Source organism: Nothobranchius furzeri, chromosome 3 (genome assembly GCF_043380555.1).
Source record: "Nothobranchius furzeri strain GRZ-AD chromosome 3, NfurGRZ-RIMD1, whole genome shotgun sequence".
In the NCBI taxonomy this organism is placed as follows: domain Eukaryota; kingdom Metazoa; phylum Chordata; class Actinopteri; order Cyprinodontiformes; family Nothobranchiidae; genus Nothobranchius; species Nothobranchius furzeri.
The window spans coordinates 77327628-77351213 of record NC_091743.1 but is presented as its reverse complement, the minus strand read 5'-3'; the positions used below and the strand labels follow the sequence as shown (position 1 = coordinate 77351213).

The window sequence follows — 23586 nt, the reverse complement described above, 5'->3', positions numbered from 1 at the left end:
CTATAATTCAGCCTGTTTCAGTTACAGCTGAGAAAGAAAAGGTACTGATGTTAGTACTTAAACGGTTTTATAATATTTGTGACTGTTTGTTGTTTACTATTGCACTCATCAGGGAGCGTTTGTGTTCCCAGAATTTGGATTAGACTTAAATTCAGAATAAGATTATTTTATTAAAGTTAAGAGTTCTGTCTGGAGTCTCCGTAGCCGATGATAGAAAACAATGCTGTCCGTTTGCCGCAACGCCGTGGCGGTACCAGAGAGCCTTAGGTTGTTTATAAGTGCACGGACCGTGGCGGTAATGCTGCACCATCGTGTCCTTTTTACAAAAGATTAGGTGATGGCGGTGTAAAGGGGGTATGGGGAACGTCTCTGTGACTTCCGTTTATCTTAGACGTAACTCGCTTTTTATTGCGATTGAAGCCGTGCTCATTAAGTTTTTTTAACAAGCAGCTTTTAAAGGCGTCTGTCCTCCACAGGCCCTGTGCAGTCTGGAGATCTGAGCTCCAGCTGTTACAGAGAAAAGCTCTAGCTGCACTGCTCCAGTTTGCTGTCTCAGCTGACTCTGATTAGAAAGGCAAAACTTACGGCCCGTGTTTACTTTCATTTTTAATATATTTCCCACCTGGAGCTCAGCAGTAACTCCCCACATGATCATGACACCTCCCACTGTTGCGCCAAGGTGTAAAATGCATTTACAGGTCCGGCGTTGCGATAATATCACCTAGCGGGGCAGTACGAATGCTGCAAAATTGCCGCCACGGCGCAGATAAGACGCACCGTGGTGGCATTATTACGCAGATTTGCTGGCATGGTGTGTCCTTTAAGAGTGGCTCTTGTGACTGTAGAACCGATAAGGGACTCAGGAGGTGGGACTGTTATGGCTTCGCTCTCGGTGGCGAGGCTAGAGATGTTAAACAGCACTTGTTTTGGTACGGAAAAGCACACAGCATTCCGGGCAGAGGAAGCTGGCTGTGGACAGTGTTCTGTTTTGGTGACCTCTGACCTACAAGGCCTTCTCCAACGCTGCACTTGAATTTCAGCTGAGGGCTGTACACAATCACTCCGAGGCCCCTTTGGATGAGAAGCAGCATTATTTTATTCAGTAAAGTCAGAGAGACAAGCTGATAATAAAAACCTGGAAACAAAAATAGAAGCAAATAAACAAAAGCTCATCCTCAGTTATCAGATGATATTTGCAGGGTTAGGAACTTCTTCCTGACGTTCCTCTGATGTTCTCCAGTAGATCAGTAACAATCCTCCTCACTGAGGTCTGATCTCTGACAACCAAACAGAGCTTTTGCTGATGTTTGACCTTGTTTCCAACCACAAGTGGATGTCACTGCTGTGTGTTCAGCTCCGTTTGTTCTGTTTGGAGAAGAAAATCCATCATACAACTAACGGGTTCTGTCAGGGCCCAATGACTCGAGAGGAACAACATAAAACACCCATCTGTCTCTGAACGGACCATCACATCCACGGCTCAGCCCATCGGTTCCTGTTGGACTCAAGGGACCAAACACCGTGGCACCAGAGTTACACAGGAGTGTGTTTTCAGTGTGTGAGACTCCCGGCTGTCTGATCTAGAGAAACAGACGAGTCCGGTCAGAAACCATCCTGGATTCCGCCGTTCACCTGGACTTCATCACATCAACAGAAAGTGACACGAGGCTACCTGCAGCTGAAGCGGCTGCTCTCAGAACCACGGAGAACAAGAACAGCTGCTGCTCCGACCCAGTCAGGTCCCAAAGAAGACCGATGAAGCCTAAATGTTTTTCACTCACACACCGAAACCTGATGTGGGTCCTTCTCTGTGACTATGCTGCGAGCAAAACGATGTCGAAGAATCTAAATGCAGATACCGAGTAATATCAGAACAAAGTTTCTCCTTGTCTTTCAGAACCAGAACCGAGTCTCGTGAGTCGGTAATCTATCACCCGAGCCGCTGCGGCACGTTGTCCTCATGACTTATAGAAAAGCCAAGCAGCTGCGTTTCCTTCGTTGCTGCTAACCTCAGTGAAAGTCATTCGTCACGACAACTTCACCTTCGCTGGAGGAAAAGGTGCAAGAAAAAGGATGTGAGGAAATAAATGATTGCTGCCTTGATCCCAGCTGGCCACCAATCTTCGCCTCTCCACTTTGTGAAAAGCTGCAGCGTGCCTCTAAAATCCATACATTTCAAATGAAACACGCATTGTTCCCTGAGATAAATACGTTTAGGTGGGAGGAATACTGGAGAACCTGATGTACCTGTCAGAAAAATAAATGACAGAGAAAAGAAACACAAGTTAGAAATTATCTTTGTGTGCAGAAGCTGCCTGCAGGTCTGATCTCTGCAGCCGAGCAGGAAAATTAATCCCAGTCTGTGTTTGCAGCCGCCGTGCAGAACATTTACCGCAAATTCACTCCCTCAAAGGGGAAAATCCAGAGTTTCCTGATAAAGATGCTCCGAGTTCAGCAGCAGAGGCGGGATGCTTTATCAGAAGCTACAGGTTAGAAATGGACTTCAGCTGGAAAAGTTGGAGCTAATCAAAATCAAAAACACCACAGATCTTCCAGGATCTGGGTTTAGGGATCTTCCAGGATCTGGGTTTAGGGATCTTCCAGGATCTGGGTTTAGGGATCTTCCAGGATCTGGGTTTAGGGATCCTTCAGGATCTGGGTTTAGGGATCTTCCAGCATCTGGGTTTAGGGATCTTCCAGGATCTGGGTTTAGGGATCTTCCAGGATCTGGGTTTAGGGATCCTTCAGGATCTGGGTTTAGGGATCTTCCAGGATCTGGGTTTAGGGATCTTCCAGGATCTGGGTTTAGGGATCCTTCAGGATCTGGGTTTAGGGATCCTTCAGGATCTGGGTTTAGGGATCCTTCAGGATCTGGGTTTAAGGATCCATCACCTGTTCTCCCCACCTGCACTTAGAATAAAAGGGAGTGGGAGAATCCCACAGATGTTGAAACAAATCCATCGTTTCTAGTGACACATCAGAGCGTGGCATTCCTGTGGGATCTGACTGTTCACACCACTGTTCCTGCCAAGTGTGAAACCTTTAATTACTCGGATACAAACCCAGATTCGGCTCCTGAAACCAGCTATTGCAGCAGCTTTCCTTCAGCCTCAGAGCTGCTCTTGTTTGTTGTGTGGTTTTCTTCAATTATCTGAGTCCACCTCCTTCCTCCCCGCAGCAGCACCATCGATTTCTACTCCTTGAATCCCTCCTGTTTCTCTCTAAAGACATGACCAAGTGGGCGACTCGGAGCTTCCGTTATCCTAATGGAAGCTTCTTCATTCCAATCACAGATCTTCATGCAGATAATCTCCACGTAAGGTTGGAGGATTGATTTCATGCTGCGTAATGAGAGCAGAGCAGAACTGTCAGACAGCAGAAAAGCAAACGGGCTTCCGGGGAGATAAGTCCTCCACTTCCATCCATCAGATTAAAATGCAGACAGTTTTATCAAAGACAACATTAGAGGATCAAAGTCCCGCTCTGAGCTCAGCACAAAGATGCTGATTTCAAAAACATTTTCACATGACTGAGCTGCTGTCGTTCTGAAGACACCATCAGGATCAGATTTAGGTTTTCACTCATCAGGCGGGAAGAGATGAAGGAAACCAGGATTTTTGGCACAATGATGAGATTCTTAGTTTTTGATGAGTTTACAGTTTGAAAGTCGATCAGAACTTTCTAACCTCTAATATCCTCATGCCCGTTTCTCCGCCCCCTTAGTTTGTTTTTCTTGGTTCTTGGGGCAGGACGAGATGGAGCCTTCTCCAGCTCTGGCTGAAGGTTGATCTGGTCACAGTGTTTGCGCGTTGCCTCCTGAGGTTCTCAGACCTTCAGAGCAGCTCTGAGTTTTGTGAGACAAGCTTCGTTAATTGTCTGTGGGAGGATTTCCCCGTTTTTGCCAGCAGCCGTGGGGGAATTCCACCGAGTTTTCCGGTGTCGGAAGGTAGATTTAGAATGAGATTGGTGCTTATTTTATTTTTGCTTCCATTCTGCATCACCAGCTACTCTTCTAATTTCACTGCTGCTGGTTGTTTTGGACATCAATGACGGATGTCATTTCCCACTGAGTTACAACCAATCAGCGTGAGTTAACCGGTGGTTCCGCTCAGCTGCTTCACCGGGCCGTTCAGAATACCTCCTCCAGAGCAGGCGCTCAGAAGGTTCCTGAAAACGACCCGGTCAGGTGGAGACACGCGCATGTCGGGAGGTTCCTGTAAACAGGGCCGGATTATCATTGCAGGGACCCCTGGGCACAATGTGCTTATTCCCCCGAAACTGTGCCCAGTTTGCCCATATTATAATCCGGCCTTGCCTGTAAATCTACCCTGAAGTTCCTGTAATGGAAACACACCTCTTGTTGCTAAGGAAACAAAACTTCCACCAGTTTGTCCCACACTGGAATCTGATTTAAAGGTTTATTGTCAAATATCTGAAACTAGTGTGACCTAGCCTGGGCAGTTCTCTTGTTCAAATAGCAGCCCCCCCCACCCCCCCGTGAGTTCTAACTGAGCCTATCAGTGCTGAGCAGCGTACGTCTCTCTCTCTCTCACACACACACACACTCCTCACCCATCCATCCATCCTTTCCTGATGGTGCTTCACCACCACAGCCACTAGAGGGCGCCGATGTTTCTGAATAAATGGGTTACATTGTTTTTCACATTTTTCCGACGTCTTCATCAAATACCTGTGAGACGTTCTAATCTGATTTAATCTGGATGAGGAGATTATCTGAACTCTTGTGTTCAGACACAAATTGTCACACAGCTGCTGAGCTGACGGTCAGAACCTCTGAGATGATTCCTCCCGGTCTGGACATTGAGCTTTGGGATTCCCAAGATGGGAACATGATCTGACGTCTCCGTATCAGCTGTTTTACGCTTCCAGAGTAACTAGTCCCGTCTCCGTTGGCGCAGCCGTCAAGGTGAGACATGTAGAAAACAAACTGGTCTTAAAAACAGACTCCAGATCAGCTAGAACCTGAAGATTTTAATAATGGAGTTTAAAAATAAGTTGTTTAACATCCTTGAACTTTATCCGTCCATCACCCTCCCCGTCCTATGAGGAGGGAGACGAGGGGAGACAGTTCTTAAGACACACTGCAGGAAACAAAGAGGAGACATGATGGATGACTGGAGGAGAAGGAAACTTTTTATCTGTGATCATTTTTCTGTGGAGTTTTTTCTGATTCAAACGTTTTGTCTCTACCTTCAGAAATGTTCGGATGGTTACCAGAACCTTTGGACCAGTGAGTTCTGATTCCATCTGAGGCTTTTAAAGAAGGATAAACTGAGAAGTTTGTTGTCTCCTGATCATGTCTGAGAGTCATCTGGTCTAGCCTTCCTCTAGCTGTCCATACTTCACCACCGTTTGTTTTAGAGCAGCTGAGTACACCTCATGGAGTAGTTTTATTGTGAAAAACCAGAAAGGACTAAATGTGGCGTCAGAGACTTGGAAACACCTCAGCGTGACTTCGGTTTACACAAACCAAGTGAGTTTTATTCTAACCATAAACCAGCAAAGGTCAGACTGAATTAGTGCTTGTTTTGCTGCTGAGTGAGTTTTGCAGGTAGAGTAATGTTCTTGTAATGCTGTAAAGAGGAGAGTCCTGGTTTTGAGTTAAACAGCTGCTTCTGTGGATAGGACCATGCTGCATCGTCGCTATCGTATAATCTCGATGTGTGTGTTTAACTTTTGTTTGGGGCCTTTTTATTTAGAGGCGTTGGCTGTTGTTGAGGTAGAAAACGTGGATTGTGTCATTTAGACGAGCCTTTTCCCGTTAAGGACACGAACAACTTGGACCTGGTACCGGTCCTTGGGTTCAAATTGTGTGATGCATAAGAATGGTAATTTGGCGTCCCCTAGTGGTGATATATGGTCAGCACACATCTGAAAACAGACAGCAAAAAGGCTCCCACCAACAACCAGAATTCACCAGCTGCCGCTGTCTGACCCAAACAGCTGAAGCCTTCAGGCTTCCCTCAGATAAGATCTGTTAAGCTTCAGCTCCAACAGCTTCATCCTCACATTTCTGTTGTGAACAGGCCAAATGTGTAACTGCTTTTTCAATGGTAAGCTTGTGCAAGCATGTGTGCATGCTATACGTGCACACTCCTGAATGAAACCAACAGCTGAGTCAGGTTTAGACTGTTCTACACAATTCTAATAAATTAGACAAGCAATGAGCTCTGATGAAGACCTGTTAGACCAGCAGCATAAAAATGTTCCCACTATGATGTACGTAAAGCGTCCCAGTGTTTCCCCTAGGAATTTTTCCAGCTGTGGCAGTGGGGCCAGCCGGGGGGGGGGGGGGGGGGTGTGGGGGGGGGGGGGATGACAAGTCTCGTAAGTAAAATGTTCTAGTGTTCTAGTGCAGAGTGGAGCCAACCCATAGAAGCACTGATTTGATCTCATTTCAGAGAAAAATAGAACAGGTTAGATGCACCTAATAAATAAAATTACTAGCAAACTCAGGAATCTGTTTCTTTGCTTCATTGTTCTGGTGCTGAGAATATCACGAATGCGGATCAAAGGAGATACACAGATGAATGCACCTCTTATTTATTATTTGGGGACTACATTTACTGCAGCTGGCAGAGGCAGAGATTTTTTCTATTGATACACGGAATTTACAGAATCATTTTCAATTTTAATAGGGGAAGACTGCAGGAGGGAGTGGTAAAATACAGGGGGTCCCCAGCATAAACAAGAAACTTTACGAGTCTGATGAAACCCGCTGGTTTTCCGTCAGGCAGTCACAGGGCAGCTCCATCGTCCCAGTAGCTGTGCTCGGTCAATGTTATCAAGCTCAGTCCGGCTCGGCCGTGAACGAGCCGAGGCGATGTCGTGCTCTGCTTAACAAGAGGTGTTATTTTCCCACTTCAGAAGAAGCGTCCAACGTGTTTTTACGCTTTCTCCGAGACATGTCACGCCGCTAAGTTGTTAGCGCCACGCGCTAACACGTCCATCGTGCAGCGTAGCCTGCTGGAGGTTTTAAGGGTTCCGATGAAACACTCAACCTCTCAGGCTGCTCACACATCGATCTAAAGTTGTCGCTGTTGCGCTCACGCCGTAATACAGTATTAGATGCGGTTAAAGTCAGACATGAAAAAATAAATAAATTTTACATGAATAAGTGATGATTAGCCTGGTGGGGGAGGAAAATCTGGCCTAATAAGCACTGGAGGAAACCCTGTCAAGATCGTCAACACTCATTTATCTTAATGCTGCTGAAACATGTAAACCAAAAAGCATTATATCCACTGCTACCTTTCTGATTTTAAATCCAGTAACTTATGCTGTAACTTCACCTTGCCCTGCCTGCTCCTCCTTGCTGCCCGCCGGCTGTGATCACAAGCGACAACATAGTAGTTCCCGCTGCTTCTTCGGGAAACAGCGCCAAAAAATAAAAAAAAACTGGCGGTGGGATTTCAGCCATGGCAGGCTGCCACGGCTACGCCTATGTGAGGGAAACCCTGCATCCTGTTGCTATTTTATTAGTTAAAAGGATGGATTAGCATCATTAAAATGGCCCAAATTCCTTTGATGTGTAAAATAAATTCTAAAAGTTTAAATAAAGTGATATTAGGGCCGATTAGGTGTGGTGACACAGCTCAGACCTCCTGCTCATCTCGTTCACACAGACTGTCTGCATCAGCAGTATTTTCTTATTTTCCATTTCTCCACTTCTCCGTTGTTTTCTCTCTATCTAGATCTTGATGACAACAGCGCATGCCGGTGCACCGAGCAACTGTCTCACGATATAACCATCCCCGTGTGACTGAAGGAAATCCAGGTGAGCCACGGAGCTGCGTGTTAGCGGGACGGTAGTTCAAACTCCCGCTGAATGTTTAAGCCAAATGTCTCTAGTAGAAGTGTGAGTCTGCAGCGGTCTCCAGCTCTCCAGCTGCACCTTTCTCGTCGACCCATCTGAGAAAGGTTTATGACTGGTCAGTCCTCGTGCACATGTGCAGATCATTTGTCTTTTCCTGCTCCCGGATGAACGGTTTGGAGCGCAGATTGTTTCTTTGTTGCTGATCTGCAGGAATATCTACGAGAAAGTTCTACAGAAAGTAGCAAAGGGTCCTCAGACACGCCTTTTCAGAATAAAAAATTTGAGGGGGGTCGAAAAGTCGCTGAGTGGGCAACGCTGCCTGACGCTCAGCCGCTAAGCTACAGCTAGCAAACACTACAGGACGCCTGAGCGTGAACACACGTGACGTCATTACTCTGCCTCTGGAAGGCACAGTGGCAGCAGGCTGTTCGACCTGAACGTGCTCTTTTTCTGGGATTTTCCAGGAATACAGATGCAATCACAGTAAAAATGCCAGGGATCATTCTACAGGGCCAGGGCGCTGCAGGAGAACGTCGGAGGAAGACATTTAAAATTTCTATACATGATTTAGTTGTCAAGCTTCCTTCTGGTCCCTTTACCAATAGCTGCATTCCATTTTTGAGAACTAATTATTGGACAAGGACAGCAGTGACTTGTTTTCTAACTGAAGGCCAATTAATAAACAGGGTGTTTGAACATTTAGACTATTTCTGGTTCAACAGGAGTCGTTTGTTCCGAGTAAATCTGCTGCTGTTACGTGAACTTCCTCTGAGAGAAACACGAACACGTCCTCATCCACCGTGGAGCTTTGTCCCCCATTCAGAGATGTTTGTCTACTTTTACTGAAGTAGGACATGCCCATTCGCTCCGCCTTATTCTGTTTTACTGCAGAATCAGTAAAACTCACTCATGTTACCACAGCGCCCCCCTGTGGAAGGCCAACACGTGTACAGTTAGCAACTCTGGACAACTTTATAATCTTTTGTCATTATGGGAAAAAACTTGTGTGGAGGACAGCGAGAGACATAAATGTTGGATTATTTTAAAAGACTTGAATGTGGTTTTCATCCTGATATGTATCTGCAGGTTCTGCCCTTTAAGAATGTGTTATTAGGGAAGCAGGTGGAGCTGGAGCCACGAGGGGAGAGAGAGATAGAGTAAAAGGGAGGGGACTCAGGCTTCGGAGAGAGTGGACTCACGTTGTTGCGAGAGGAGGAGCAATGAAAAATGCTGAAAAGAGGAGAGAAAAAAAGTGGGACACATGCGCTGGCGAGCTGAAGTGTGGAGCAGGAGTGCAGGTTCGTGCTCAAACAGAGCTGGCGCGAAAGTGTTCGGAAAAAGTGTCGGGTTAGTTCGGTTCGACCCAAAGAAGAGGAATAAGCTGAAAGGCTGAAGAAGACTGAGTCCTGGTTGGCTGGCTAAGGCCAGGGCCGGATTATCATTGCAGGGGCCACTGGGCACAATGTGCTCAAGGCCCCACACCCCACCCAGCCACCCCTAACATTACTGTCACCCAGTAGCACTTTTTAGACATTTTAAAACGTTGTCAATATTAAAAATTGCTTACTTATGTTGATACAAAAGCATTTACCTCCAGGTCAAAATAACTTTGTGACCTAATCACAAAGACTCATACCTGATGATTTTCCTGTTGTGCCTCACTCATATATCTTTCTTCCTCTGTCCTCTCTCTTTTCTCCTCTTTTTCTGTCTCTCTCTTCCTCACAGCGCTCCTGTCTTCTCTTCTGTCTGTACTTAAAATAATGTTTCCATTCTGTGGGACATTGGGGGCAAGAGTCTGCTGTAAAAGAGATCCCACTGCCACACCACAACAGAAAGTTATGCAGGATTATTTAAAAGATTATACAGTTATTGAAAAGTTTGCAAAAAAGAAATATTTGCATGTTTTTTGTTTGTCTCCTGTCTCCTTCCTCCTCTTGTCTCCTGTTTCCTTCCTCCTCTTGTCTCATTCCTCCTCTTGTCTCCTGTTTCCTTCCTCCTCTTGACTCCTGTCTCCTTCCTCCTCTCGTCTCTTGTCTCCTTCCTCCTCGTCTCCTGTCTCCTGCCTCCTCTTAACTCCTGTCTCCTTACTCCTCTTTTTGTCTCCTCTTGTTGGTCTCCTCTCTTGCTTTCATAAAAATTGCTTTCTGGCCTTTCTATTAGTAAATTCATTTACAATGTCATCAAAGTCCAGATTCCTGACAAGCTGAGATTCAATAGCCATCAGTGACAGTGTACTGAGGCGCTGTTGAGTTACTGTTGTTCTCAGTTCATTTTTTATTCTTGCCATTTGTGAAAATGATAGTTCCCCATCACAATTTGTAACTGGTAGAGTTAGAACTGCTGCAGAGTGACCGCATCACCTGTTTCATCCTCCGGTGACTTCACCGCACCGGTGTGGCCAGCGCGCACTCTGCTATTTTTGCGGTCGGTAGATCTTTTAGAACTGCAGTTCAAAGATAACTCATGAGGTGAATATATATGAAGCCAGGTAGCAGTTTCTCTTCAGGATTGAGAGGAAATGCAGGAAGATAATAAACAGACAAGACAGAAAAATAGTCAAATAAAAACAAGTTCGTTTTTGTACCTGGTAGCAACAGACACCACTGAAGGTAATCAGAAGTGAGGAACAGAAAATGAAATGATTCTTTCAATGTTAAGATCAGAAGAAACTCTGAGATGCTGCAGGTGCATCAGTGAGTTTGCGGCCGCTATGCTGGGGGAGGGGGGAGAGAGCTGAAGCAGGCAGTAAAGATGCAAAAACTACCGTTGTTATAAGAAATGTGTGCTAACTTAGGCCTAGTCCACACGTAGCCGTTTTTTTTAAAAAACGAATATCCGCCCCTCCAAAAACTTGCATCCACACCACCTCGTTTAAAAAAAAACTGTTCACACGTACCCGGATAAATATGTTGTTAAGGACATGCCAGACCTGTAGGCGGCAGTACTTCCCCCGTTCTTAACCTTGTCCTTTGTCTGTGGTCTTCCGCAAGGAGCAGTAATTCCGCTTGCAAAAACAAACAAGCAAAAAGCGCTTGGACAATTGATAAAGCGAGCGCAGCTCTGAGGGCATACATGCTGTCGGCTAGTGTAAACACAGGTCGCACACGTGATGTCAGCATTTTTTGTCGCGGAAAGTGACGTTGCGGACCTTAAAACTCCGGTTTTGTCTGTCCACACGCAGACACCCAAAACGGAGAAAACAGATCTTCACTTTGGCCGGAGTTTTTAAAAACATCCGTTTTCGTGTGGAAAAAACTCCGTTTTCGTGTGGATGACAGGCCAAAAGGTAGAAAAATATCTACGTTTTGGCAGATCCCCGGCTACGTGTGGACAGGGCCTTAGAAAATGCGGTCGCAATTTTAATTACTTGTTAACTTTTTTCTCCAATGTTGACTGCTGCACAAAAAAAAAAAAAAAAATGACTGCTGCTCGCGTGGGCCCCCTTGTGGCTGTGGGCCCCTGGGCCTGTGCCCAGTTTGCCCATATTATAATCCGGCCTTGCCTGCTACATGAGGCTAGGATAAGTGAAGCTTTCGAAAAGGGACAGAAACAGAGACTACAGTTTTTTTGTTTAAGAACGGTTGTTTGCTTGTCCGGGACAAATCTACTTTAGTTAATCTCTCACCAATGAGAGAGTGAAGTAACCAAGTGTGGACAAATAATGTTTCTCTGTGTGGTTGTTCTCTCTTTGTCCCGGGAGTTTTATGTTGAGGATTATTTGAGTGTCTCCAGATCTGTTAATTTCTTTCCACCTTGGGTCTCCATCTTTTTTATATGGTCAAAGAAACCATTAACGATTCGTTCAAATAAATGTACAACAGCTAAGTTCAACTAACTGCTATACCCATTTTTTATTCGATTATATATATATATATATATATATAATTTTTAAGACTTGTTGAGCGGGTAATGTTAATGTGATAGCTGTGAAAAATAAAAGAAGGGGTCTCCGTTTGTAGGCCCAGTTTGCATCCGTCGCACTTGGTATAGAGTTCTAGAGAAGAGAACCTGCAGGAACCAGACAGAACCTTTTGAAACTCATGAAATGTTTGATTCATCTTCTCTGCTGTGATGATCTGAAGTGGGGAGTCTGATGAGGTAAAAGTCTCATTTCGCTCGGCGAACAGAAAACCGACACGGATCAATGAGCAAATCCAGAGCTTGCTCCGTCTGGCTTTTCTCTGCTCGTCACATCAGGGAACGACTGATCAGCTCTGCTGTTTGTGTCTTCAGATAACATTTCTGCTGATGCAGACATCCATAAGAGGCCGAGAGGAGGAACCGGGGCTTCTAAAGGAGCATGTGATGGAACGTCCTGACTCAGAGATGAGAACTTCTGACTGATAAAACATTCTGCTGCTGCTTGTTCCTGTAACACCCACCAGGGCGGTCTATTAAGCGGACATGTCCTGTAACACAAGAGACAGGAGCTCAGCTGTCAAACCTCGGTGTTGGTTTTAATCGTGGCTGAGGAGTTAAATGTCCGACCTGTAACTGGAGAGTTGCAGGGACCGTGGCGCCGTCGGTGCACCCCTGGGCAGCTGTGGCTACATCGTACCTGACCACCAGTGTGTGAATGGATGAATGATTGTGTTGTAAAGCACCTTGGGGGGTTGCAGAACCCCATAAGGTGCTAAATAAAAACAGGCCTTTTACCATTTAAATGTTATAAAGAAAATTATAGGATATAATCGCACTTCTCATCTTTATTATTAGACTTTTAAACATGATGATCTAATGACCTGAGAGGAACTAGTGTGATTTGAGACATCAGAAGTTACCAAGCTCCAATCCTGTAGCCTCCACCTCAGAACCTCCCACCAGGAGCAACAACTGCCGACCTCCTGGCCAGGTATGAAGAGTTCATGAACAAAACAAGGATATCTGCACATGCAGACATCCAGGGCAGCTGTGACAAAGATTGGTGTCATTCAGCATTTAGGCCAGAAGGTGGAGACGCATGTGCTGGTAGTCCATCCTCATCAGAGCCAGGTAAATACACACAGACACAAAGGAGTACAGCGTGCCATTGGCCCAGTGACCTCCCACAAGCTCTGGATCTCCTTTATAGGTGAACCCAATTCTGACCAAAAGCTCAATGGAACCGAGCCGTTCCGTTACATCTCAGGTCAGGGTTCCTGCAGCTTCTGGTTCCAGAGAACCTGAACTGTTTCCGTTAAAGCTCAGAGGTCCGGTTGTCACACTGTGCAGGAACACCTTGGGCCACCAGAGGGCAGCATCTCATCAGAACCTCACCATTCAGCCAGAAAACTAGGTTTAGAATCTGATCCTTGTTGATCTGAAAATGTGATCATCTTAAGTTATTGGCTCATTATTACTGATCCATGTTGATACAGTTCTGGTTCTGAACCTTTAACAGAAACTAGAGGCTAAACTTGTCAGTACCAGTGCAGCGCCTGAAGACCCAACAGGGTCTCAGCCTGTTACTTGTTTTCTGATTCCTTGGTGGACGTGGACACAGCAGCTGGTTCTGTTGTACGTTCTTGCTGTGTTTGTCTTCTAATTCCATTTTTTTTTTGTTCTTTTTCAAACACAGATTAGGTTTTTCTTTACCTTGCTGACGGTTTCGTTTGCAGCCGTCAGCAAGGTAAAAAAAAATAAAAACCTAATCTGTTTAAAAAACAACAACAAAAATGGAAGCTGCCGGTTCTGTAGGACTTTTGTGTCCGTGGAGTCCATCTGGTTAGTAAACTCGGTCCACTGGAGATGCTGAAACGTTTCCTCTCGTTGCCCTTGACCCGTTTATTTGTCTCACCAAGCAGGTCGTGTGCAGCTTCTCCATCGATCAGAGGAAAAATGAAGGATCTGGTTCCACTATAAATACCCTGAGTACCTTCAGTGTCCTTCAGCTGTCCTCGTCATCTTCAGGCAGCTATTTCTGACTCGGGCTATCAACCGGGCCCGGTGTCGGTTTGCGTGACAAGTTCCTGAGCAGTTTGGTTCCGCTGGCCCGTTCTGGAGTTCTGGTTCATTTATTTTCTTTTTTATGACCAGAAAAACTTTTCTCTCTATAAACGTTTAAAGTCTTTTAACCCAATGATCATGAAGAAGAAACACCCAAAACACCTGGTTCAGATTCGTAAAGGCGTTGCTTAGGGATGTCCCGATCCGATCACATGATTGGAAATCGCCCCCGATTACGTGGTTTCAGACTGATCGGGACTTGGGCTTGCCCCGATCCGGACTTGGATACTGGGTTCAAATTACAGTAGAGCAACTTGGTTCTCCTAAAGGTTGTCAGGCTCCCCTGATGCCCTTAACTTACACACCCAGAAGGAGCACAAAAGAGATCCAGTTTCTACCTAGATTATATTATTTATATGGACTCAGAGTAGCGGAGATTATTTTGAGCAGAGTGGCAGGCAGACCGCTGATTATTCATGAACTCCAGCTGCGTTCTGCACACTGCCACAGTAACATTTTCTAAGTTTCTAAGTGGCGGCACCAAAAGATATATAATTAACACAGTCATTCGTGTCCGTTCATTTTGTCTCTGGAAAGTTCCGTCTGTATTTGAGCATGACGTGTGGACGCACTCGCACTGCAGCGCTCGTCACTGGCGCAGCCGGGCAGCGAGGCGCACACTTTGCTTTTTTGCGGTCAATAGATCAGTTTGATCTGCTAGTTAAAAAGTTACTTGTGAGGTGAAAAAGAAGGGAGCAGACAGGAGATTTTCTGGAGGACTGGGAGATGCAGGAAGATCAGAGACAGACAGGACAGGAAAATAAAAACCAAGAAAACAAAGATCTTAAAAAATAAAATGTAGGTAGATTGATCCCACTACACGTTTGTACCTGTATAAAGCAATAATTTATCAGCATGTAGTATTTATACAGTTGACACAATTCAGATCATCTTCAAAACTCCGCCCCATACCCAGGGACGTATCTAAGCATTTTGGGGACCGAGGCAAAGTAGACCCCTGCCAGGTATTTTAAGTTAAAGTGCTATCTGCTTTTATATTAGACTTTTTATATTTGCAATAAAGTCCAAAAGGGAAGAATTTATGTTATTTATTACTTGATTGTTCAAGCTACCTCACAGAAGTGATCTGTTGTTAAAAATAAAAATGTAATTAAATAAAAAATAAGGAACATTCTGGAACTGTTTCTTCCTTCTTTTTTTTTTATGTATCGAAAGTATCGGATCAGGACTCGGTATCGGCAGATTCTCTAAATCAAATGACTCGGACTCCAGGGAAAAAAAACCTGATCGGGACATCCCTAGCGTTGCTCCACAGGAGGCACGTCGGCAGTCCGATGAGACTAGGTTCTGAAGAAACAAGTAGAAATAACGTAAAGCTGCACATGAATGACGTCACCAAGACTCAGTTCTGGTTGTTCATAAATAATTTTATGTGTTGTATTTTTATGTTACAGCAACAGCAAGTCCAGTAATCCCATAACTCCCTATTTGGGTCAGAAACAACCGCCCAGATATAACCCTAACACCCCCTTCACACACACACACACACACACACTCTGTGAACAGGTAGGTGTATGTGTGTGTAGCTGGAACCATGTCTGACCCGACTACGTTGCTTCGACTCTAAAGCTCTCGTGTTTCACTGCAAGCACAAACTCTGGTCACATGACCAGGACATGCCCACCCAGTGACTGTTCAACACACACACACCAGCAGTCTGGGTGTGTGTGTGACAGGAAGTTCCGCAGGTGTGTTAGGAGGCGGGCTTGTTGTAGTCCTCCACCCCGGTGATGGTGGCTTTGCAGAAGAAACAATCCTTGCTGTTCATCAGGTGCTGGTTGATGCAGGCTCTGCAGAGAGAACACAACAGAGTCAGAACCGGCCGGACTCGGTGGTCTCTAATCGGTTCAGGCTGCCATTGGTGTGGGACGACGGTGGGTCAGTTTGCCCTGTGACTGGAGAGTTGTGGGTTCGATACCGGCTCCCTGCACATAGCTCTGCTGTTGGGTCATTAGGAAAGACTCTTCCCCCTCCTACCTGCTGGTGGTGAGAGGGACTGGTGGCTCTCGTCAGTGTGGCCAGGGGCAGCTGTGGCTCCAATGTAGCTCATCATCACCAATGAGTAAATTATAGTTTTGTTTTTTTCTGTATGTGTATAGCACCTTCTTAGGGCTCTACACCCCCCCAAGGCGCTTCACAACACAATCAAGTCATTCACCCATTCACACCCTGGTGGTGAAGAGCTACGATGTAGCTACAGCTGCCCTGGAGCCCACTGACAGAGGCAAGTTTGCCGTAGGCGCCACCGGTTCTTCTGACCACCACCAGCAGGCAAGGGGGGTTAAGTGCCTTGCCCAAGGACACGACAGACTGAGCAGGACTCAAACCTGCATCCTTCTGATTACTGGACAACCTGCTCTACCTCCTGAGCTACTGTTGTCCCTCAGGCCTGGTTGTGTTGTAAAGCGTCTTGGTGGGTCTAAGCCAGTTTGACATAAGTCTGACCGGCCCCGGGGAGCCTTGGGTCAGACCGTGGCGGTAATGCGGTGCAGTCATTTACGCGTTGGTGGGGCTGCTCCAGACTTCCTTTTAGCTTGGACAGAACTTGCTTGCGATTGAAGCTGCGCTCATTAAAGGTATAGCGGTGGATCATCGGAACCATTGGTCCATGTAGCTGTGGACGTACGTGCTGGTTCCTGGGTTAGTTTTCACTTCCTGCACATGTGTAGAGCGATACACCTCCATTCCTCACAGGGCTGAGAGCTGCAAGAGCAAAGGAGTCTACGCTGAGGAGAAATGCCTCCGGAGTGAGAAATAACACCAATGGTATTTTAGGAGACTTTTCCACCATTGCGTGCGCTGAAAGCAAAACTTACAGCTCATGATTACCTCCATTCTCATTATAGCTGCCAGCCGGAGCTCAGCGGTAATTCCACACGCGACCACGACACCTCCCTCTGTTGCTCTGAGCCATAATGTCCAGTGCTGCAGTAATATTACTAGCAGGTGTGGTGGCACAAACGCCAGAAAATTCCTGCACCGCCATGCTGCCACAGCGCTTTTAGACACACTGTGGCGGCAGCATTATGCTGATTTTCTTATGAAAGCATCTCATAAGGAGATCCATAAATACAGGCCATCTATTAAATGCTGCTTCTACTATTGATGAGTGGTTCTGGTCCTTGCTGAGGTTCTGTGTGGACTTACTTGCAGGACTTGTGTGAACAGGGCTTGAAGATGGCGGAGATGGAGTGAGCGTAGCAGATGGGGCAGAGGTCCTCCTCACTGGTTGGCTGGAACAGAAAATGAGACTTAGGATGAGAAGATCTTGACCCAGCAGAACTTATTTAATGAAACATCAGAACTCCTGAGGAACAATGTGGAGAACGTTCCTGCTGTTCTGAATGTCACAGGAGTCTTTTCTTCATCATCATGTGGAACACAACTCTGTTCATCAGCTACTGATTATCGTTTATTCTCCCACTGATGATGGACAGCATCCAACAGCTGTACATGTTTTTCCTAGACTGTAACCACGGTAACCAGATAAAGCAAAGACAGGGACAGTCCCAAAATATCAATGTGATGCAAAGACTTTCAGAAATAAAGACTCAATGGTGCTGAAGGACAGCTGGTGGAGCTAAGAGGACCCGTCACAAAAACCACCTGTCCCTTTGTGAACAGCTAACCGGGATCCATCAGAGCAGTAAGCCACGCCCAAGGCCTCAGAGAGGTCCCGCCTACTAATGTCCTCTGCCAACTACACTGAGGACAGAACAGGAAAGCTGTGGTTCCTCGTGTCTGACCTTTCATCTGGACTTCAGCTAGGCGTGTTAACTTGTGACTAAGGGCAGAAGATGTCCTCCTGTTTAAAGGTCAACAAGATGTCCTCCAGGTGAAACAAACACGTCCTGCTTTCTAAAAGGAAGGAAGTTCGAGTCGGGCTTCGATGGAAATCTAACGAAAGCTGATGTCTGAAAACACGATTCACCGAGTGAGTTTACAGATAATTCACTGATTTATTTTGTCGACCGCTCAGAACGCACGCACACACACACACACACACCTGCTGTTCTCACGAAGATTGATCTATGAAATAAAAACGGGGACATTTCTATATAAGAGCTCAAATTTTCATTAAATCCACCTTAAATGAACGATGAGAAAAATTAAACTGGAGATAATGTTAAGTTTGTGTCCCTGAAGGGGTGTGTGTGTGTGTGTGTATGTGTGTGTGTGTGTGTGTTGCTGCAGGAACATCGTCAGTTCATGATAAATGACCTTTATGCGAGTCTGAAAGCTGGTGGTGGGGGGGTTCTAATTTCAAACATGTATTTTCATGTGTGTGTGTGTGTGTGTGACCATAAATCTGTTTACACAGCTCCACTGAGACTTCCTTTAGGGAAAAGGAAGGCATAGCCTATTATGTAAATCCTGAGTGTGAGCAGTAGATGGGTGAAGTGCATGTGGGTCGACCCAGAACCCCCTTCTGCTGTGGTCCGATCTGCAGGTGGACACACGGAGAACAACAACAACATGTCCCTGCAGCACTTTCCTGTGTGGGCTGGTTCCATGTTCTGAAGCATGTCATTAACTTCCTGTGAGCTCTGACTCACGTCTGCAGGACTCAGTCTGATGTGGGATTCAACAGGAAGGAACAAAATGGTTCAGAATCCAGCAGACAGTTGATGAATAGATGAGCTCCTCCACACCATGCATGAGATCATCAGATCATCCTTAGAAGAGCAACCAACTAACTTCTTGTCCTCTGTCACCACACCCAGAAATCTCCTTGTTGGGAATGAGATGGCTCTAAACTAGGGCCTGACCGATATTGGGGTCATTAACAGTATCGGCTATCGGCCAAAAAGATGGCCGATATTGCGCTACCTATCCAGCAGATGGCGCCAGCTTTATGAACTCATGTTGTGTGGCTCCACTCCTTTGAACTTTGAACACAAATGATTGTTTTGGAACTTTTTTAAATTTATTCTCATTTATGTTTCTTATGTGCAATTATTTCCTGTCCAGGGTGAATACGTTTACCAAGTTAACTTCCACAGAGTGTTACTTTGTTACAAAGCACAAGTGTTACATTGTATTTATTGCTGCATTTTTATTATTTTAATATTCTTATAGGGATCTTCTGTACCTAAACTTGTGTGTGTTGTTAGATTCCCCAGAGTTAGCCAAGACAGAAAAAACATGTTGTAACCAGCTGTTTTAGCATAAAGCAATGGAAGGGAAGGCTTGCATTCACTACAATGTGTGTGAATTCACTTACATTGTTTTATGCTAAACTAAGAAAAGCAACTGTTGCCAGATCATATTGGGCTGGTTATAAAATGCTTTATCTGACTTGTCCAACTCTGGGGAATCTTAACAAGACACACTTTTACTGAGTGGTGGAATGTTCCTTTAAGTTAAAATGTATTTGTGGAAACCACAGTTTACAAGAAAAACTTGAATGTTAGATTTATGCTGTGTGTTCTGTTGTTTTTGAGACCTGCCAAATAAATTTTATTTGCATTACTTGGAACCCCTAGTGAGTTATTGAGACAGTTATTTGGTGTGTAATAGAGAATTAAGTTGCATCAAAAAGGCAGAGAATAAAGGGTTTAAGCTTAAGAAATTTTTATTTCTTTTTTATGTGAGGGAGATTTATCGGCCATTATATCGGCTATCGGCCTTTGTTAAAAGTTTTATATCGGTATCGGCCCCAAAAAAAGCATATCGGTCAGGCCCTACTCTAAACACCAGTCTCAGTTTTCTAGGTCCAAATGGTGATTTTCTTTTTGGGACATGAGCTGGGGCTTTCCATCGGCGCTGCTGTAACTGCGGGCCGCCATGTTGGATGGGTCACCAGTCGCCCCCAGTGCATTCATTGGGCTAGAAAAGTCAGTAGTAATCCCACATAATCTGTTTTCAATAGTACTGTTGAAAACATACACTGCACCAAAACAGGTACTGTAGTTGCTCACTCAGCCTCGACTCCGATTAGGTTTTGGAGTGAGAACCCCATCCAATATGGCAGTGAAGCGGTAACAGTGCAGCGCTCCATGTCACCTCTACGTATTTTGTTTTAGTTTCTTCTCGTTCCCACCTCTTGTGGCAACTAGCTGTCTGATTCATACAAGTAGTACATTTGTACTGATTTCAAAAGTAAATTCTTCTAAAGCAGACCTGACTGCTGGTTTAATGTGGGACTACTTTCTTTTGAGCTTAAGTAGTAAAGCGGCTCTCACATGACCGTTTTAGACCAGTGCTTGCATTTAGTAAACAGGAAGCCAACATAGCGGTGTACTCGGAGTGGGAAAGTAGCAGCGATTATGATTTCACTACCTTAGAAACTTGTTTGATGTAATACGCCGGGACGAGTTTGTCTAAATACATTTAAATAAAAAATGCTCTACCAGTTAGTGTTTCCCAGTCTGTGTGCACTAGGAAGTTCCCACGCTTCAGCACCTCGTCTGTCACCGTTTAAATGATCCCTGTTTTGACAGATGAGGCAGTAGAGCCTAAATAGCACCTTTTAATGAAAATATAAAGTTTAGACCTGTTACAATATTAGGACTTCAACACGTGTTTAACGTGGAAGGTGCTCTTTAAGTCTCCTTGCCTACTTCTCCTTCCAGGTGACACACCTGTCCAGGTATCTAGGACCTCCTCTCTGAAAACCTCTCAGCACTCTTCTTTTATCAGTTCCACCTCCTGGTCCTCCGCTCTGCACTTTCATCCTTCAGATTACCGATCCAATTCTGTCTCGCTACACTCACCTACCACTGCCTAGCAGTCCCTGACCTTTAAATCACGTCTGCATAAGCTGTAGTCCACCTGTAGGCTCCTCCCTTTTCTGGAAGAGGTACTGACAACAACCATTTCCAAACCCCCTCTCATGTGTGGTTTTAGAGACAAGTCCACAGCTGCAAAGTTTCTGATGGACCAGTAAAGGCCACCAACACTGGACGTCAGGCTGCTTTTATAAAATAGTCCCAGGTGAGTGACATGTTTGTACCAGTGGGGGGTCAGACCCAGCAGGTCGGCTCATGTCACAGCTGGATGTTCTCACTGCAGGCCAGTCAGAGACCTTGGTTCTGGTTCTGTTTGTGTCTGATCAGCCCAAGGAGAGCCACCAACATCACACAGACCCAAACTCCTAAAAACCCAACAGCATCAGGGTGAGACGGGTGCAGCTTCGTCCTGAGATGTTCACACACACACCATTCTCACTGCCCTCTTTGGTGCTTTCAGCTCTGTATCTGGTTGCCCTGACATCGCTACCTGTTGTCTGGGTGATCACAAGCAAACATGAGCTGGTCAGCCAGCGTGTGTGTGTGTGTGTGTGTGTGTGTGTGTGTGTGTGTCCATGGAAACTCAAGAGGAAGGAGCCATCAGCCTGCAGGCCAGCAGCTTTTCAAACAGTCGGATGATTTAACCGAAATGAAGCAGCTGAAGGTGGCAGGCAGCTCTGGGATCAGCTGCTGCTGGTTCTGACTTCAGTCTAGATCTTCTGACACATAGAAGATGAAGCAGACACTTCTGTAGACACGCGTGTGATCTGCTGCTCGTGTTCAGAGTTGTATAAATAAACCTGCCACCTGGGTTGTGTAAAGAGCCAACCGGGTCCACAGAGTTCTGATGTTCCTACTAGAGGAGGTCTGATACTCTTCTGGACCCGTTCTGTCAGCTGTGATGAAACAGAACCAAGCCTGGGCTGAAGTGAGAGGATGATGGATCCATTAGTGTTTGTGGTTTTACTGCTCTTTAGGTCTGACATCCAGAACTTTCTTCACTTCCCACTGACCACATTATGATGATCAGAACCAGCAGTCCAGTACAGAACTTCTAATGATGTTTAGAACCTTCTAGGGCTGCACGATATTAGGAAAAACTGCGATATTCGATAACAGTGCTTAATATTGCGATATCGATATTACTCACGATAAATGAACAAATACTAAAGTATGCAGTGTTGATGTCTGGCATGTGACGTCTGCTCTGGGTTCAAAGCAAACAAAAACTAATGCATGAATTCCATTACAACATAACATTTTTATTGCAAAAATATGCAGCTGCACCTGCTACTGTATCAGCAGCAAAACAACAAACTGCATGCATGCAGTTTCTCAGTGACTTTAAAACATCACCTCCACCATAAAACTTTTTCTGATGCTCCAAATACAGAAAAACATCCCTTACCAGGGTTTTTTGTGTAAATAAAAAAAAATCTGAAAATTACTTTAAATGTTAAATAATAGTTAACATCACTTAATGCAACAGCAAATTCTCTCATTGCTACTGAACATTTTCTCCATTTATGTGGTTATGATATAAGGCTGTTGCTGTAATTGGGAAGTGAACTGTGCTGGGCCAAACTAGGAGAATATTAAAATTTTCTGAGGGAAAGAGAAAAACAATTGTCTACCTTTCAGAAGAGGAACTGGCAAAAAAAAAACTACATGGAAAATATTGAAAACGTTTGGTTTTAACCCCAAATTGAACAAGTTTACCTGGATCTTAAAAAGCAGCTCAGATGATGAAACTGCAACTATGATTCTGATAACAAGCTAACAAATTGAACTAAGATAACCGGCTAGCAGAGCTTCTGACTGACAGCTTATGTGCAGCAGCAAATCAACTATCCTGATTAACAAGGTTATAAAAGCTCATAAAGGAAAAATCACTTTGATGTGTGGGGGAACTTTTCCAGGCCCTCTTTAGCAGGGTGGGACTGGGAGGAGAGAGCTGTAGCCTTTTAGCTGGAAGCTAACCGGAGCCTGGGGCTAACACTAGCGACATGAAGGTGGGTTGGTTCACCGGCACGTGTCGGAGTCAGCCCGGTAAAAATGATTAACGACATCGAGCGGAGTCACGTCACGTTTGAAAGCAGCGCTGACATCAGCACAAAATGTGTTCATTGCTCTGAGCCAGCATGACGAACAAGGGAACAGCGCCGCAAACCCTGTTCGGGTGTTGCTTTCCAAAAGGGTCTATGTAGGGGGCGGGTGAACGGAACAGTGAACGGAACCATCTGATTGGCCGCATATCAGAAGGACTACATTTGATTGGTCAAATAATACTTCCACATAAAAAACAGAGCTGGTTTACAAAAAGCTGATGTATGACACGGATGGAAATGTTTGAACCAAACATTTATCGCCGTTTTTGCGATGGGCCTATTGCACGTCCTGTTATCGCGATGACGATAATTTTTCGATATATTGTGCAGCCCTACTTCCTGTGCTTTAGGAGGCCCTGAGTCTGGAATCCTAACTTTAAACGTTCCTGCTCTGGTTTTGTTCTAAACACGGCTTCAGAAGCAGCGTCTGGTTCTGGTGGGGAAACCAGATGTACTCACAGCTGTGGAGGCTGCAGCCTGTTTGGACTCCTCCGTCAGAAAGGCCAGCATCACCTCCACCTTCTGCTTCTCCTCCTCGCTGATGTAGTCCGTGTCTGTTGGCAAAAAGAAAGATTTCCTGAGTCTGGTTCCTCTGATTGTTGACATGAAGAACCTGTTCTGGTGGTCAGAAGGTGGGTTCCATCAAAAGCTTCTACCTAAGCCGACCTGAGGCCTTCAGCTGATCGTCTGTGGGACTCATCTTTGTTTATCGGCTCTTTTAGAGTCAACTTCCTGTTTTAAAGATTCAGCTTAAGAATTAAAACAACTTTGTTTGCAAAACTTGCTTTTTGTGTTGAACTCGTTGATTTTAAGAGCTTAGTGAATCAGAGGTCAAAGGTCAGAGCTCAACAACAATCTAAACTATCAGGTGCAAGAAATAAAAAAGTTTAACAGAAAGATG

At 45.2% G+C, this 23586-nt stretch overlaps 1 protein-coding gene and 1 long non-coding RNA gene across 5 annotated transcripts in view; one reads left to right on the top strand and one right to left on the bottom strand.

Annotated features, from left to right (window-relative positions):
- Positions 1-12206, top strand: part of LOC139068905 (uncharacterized) — a 35309-nt gene extending 23103 nt beyond the window's left edge. The window contains exons 4-5 of the long non-coding RNA XR_011520155.1: positions 7716-7798; positions 12074-12206. This is a non-coding gene — a long non-coding RNA (uncharacterized lncRNA). The remainder of the gene's footprint in view (positions 1-7715; positions 7799-12073) is intronic.
- Positions 12207-15307: 3101 nt separating this feature from the next.
- The window catches only part of LOC107384847 (E3 ubiquitin-protein ligase RNF123), a 117302-nt gene continuing 109023 nt past the window's right edge, over positions 15308-23586 (bottom strand). For all 4 annotated transcript variants that reach the window (XM_070549550.1, XM_070549549.1, XM_015958320.3 and 1 more), the window contains 3 exons: positions 23145-23239; positions 16994-17079; positions 15308-15636 (listed from right to left, as the gene is read on the bottom strand). In XM_070549550.1, the coding sequence (XP_070405651.1) occupies positions 15540-15636; positions 16994-17079; positions 23145-23239 (278 nt within the window). In that variant the 3' untranslated portion in view covers positions 15308-15539. The remainder of the gene's footprint in view (positions 15637-16993; positions 17080-23144; positions 23240-23586) is intronic.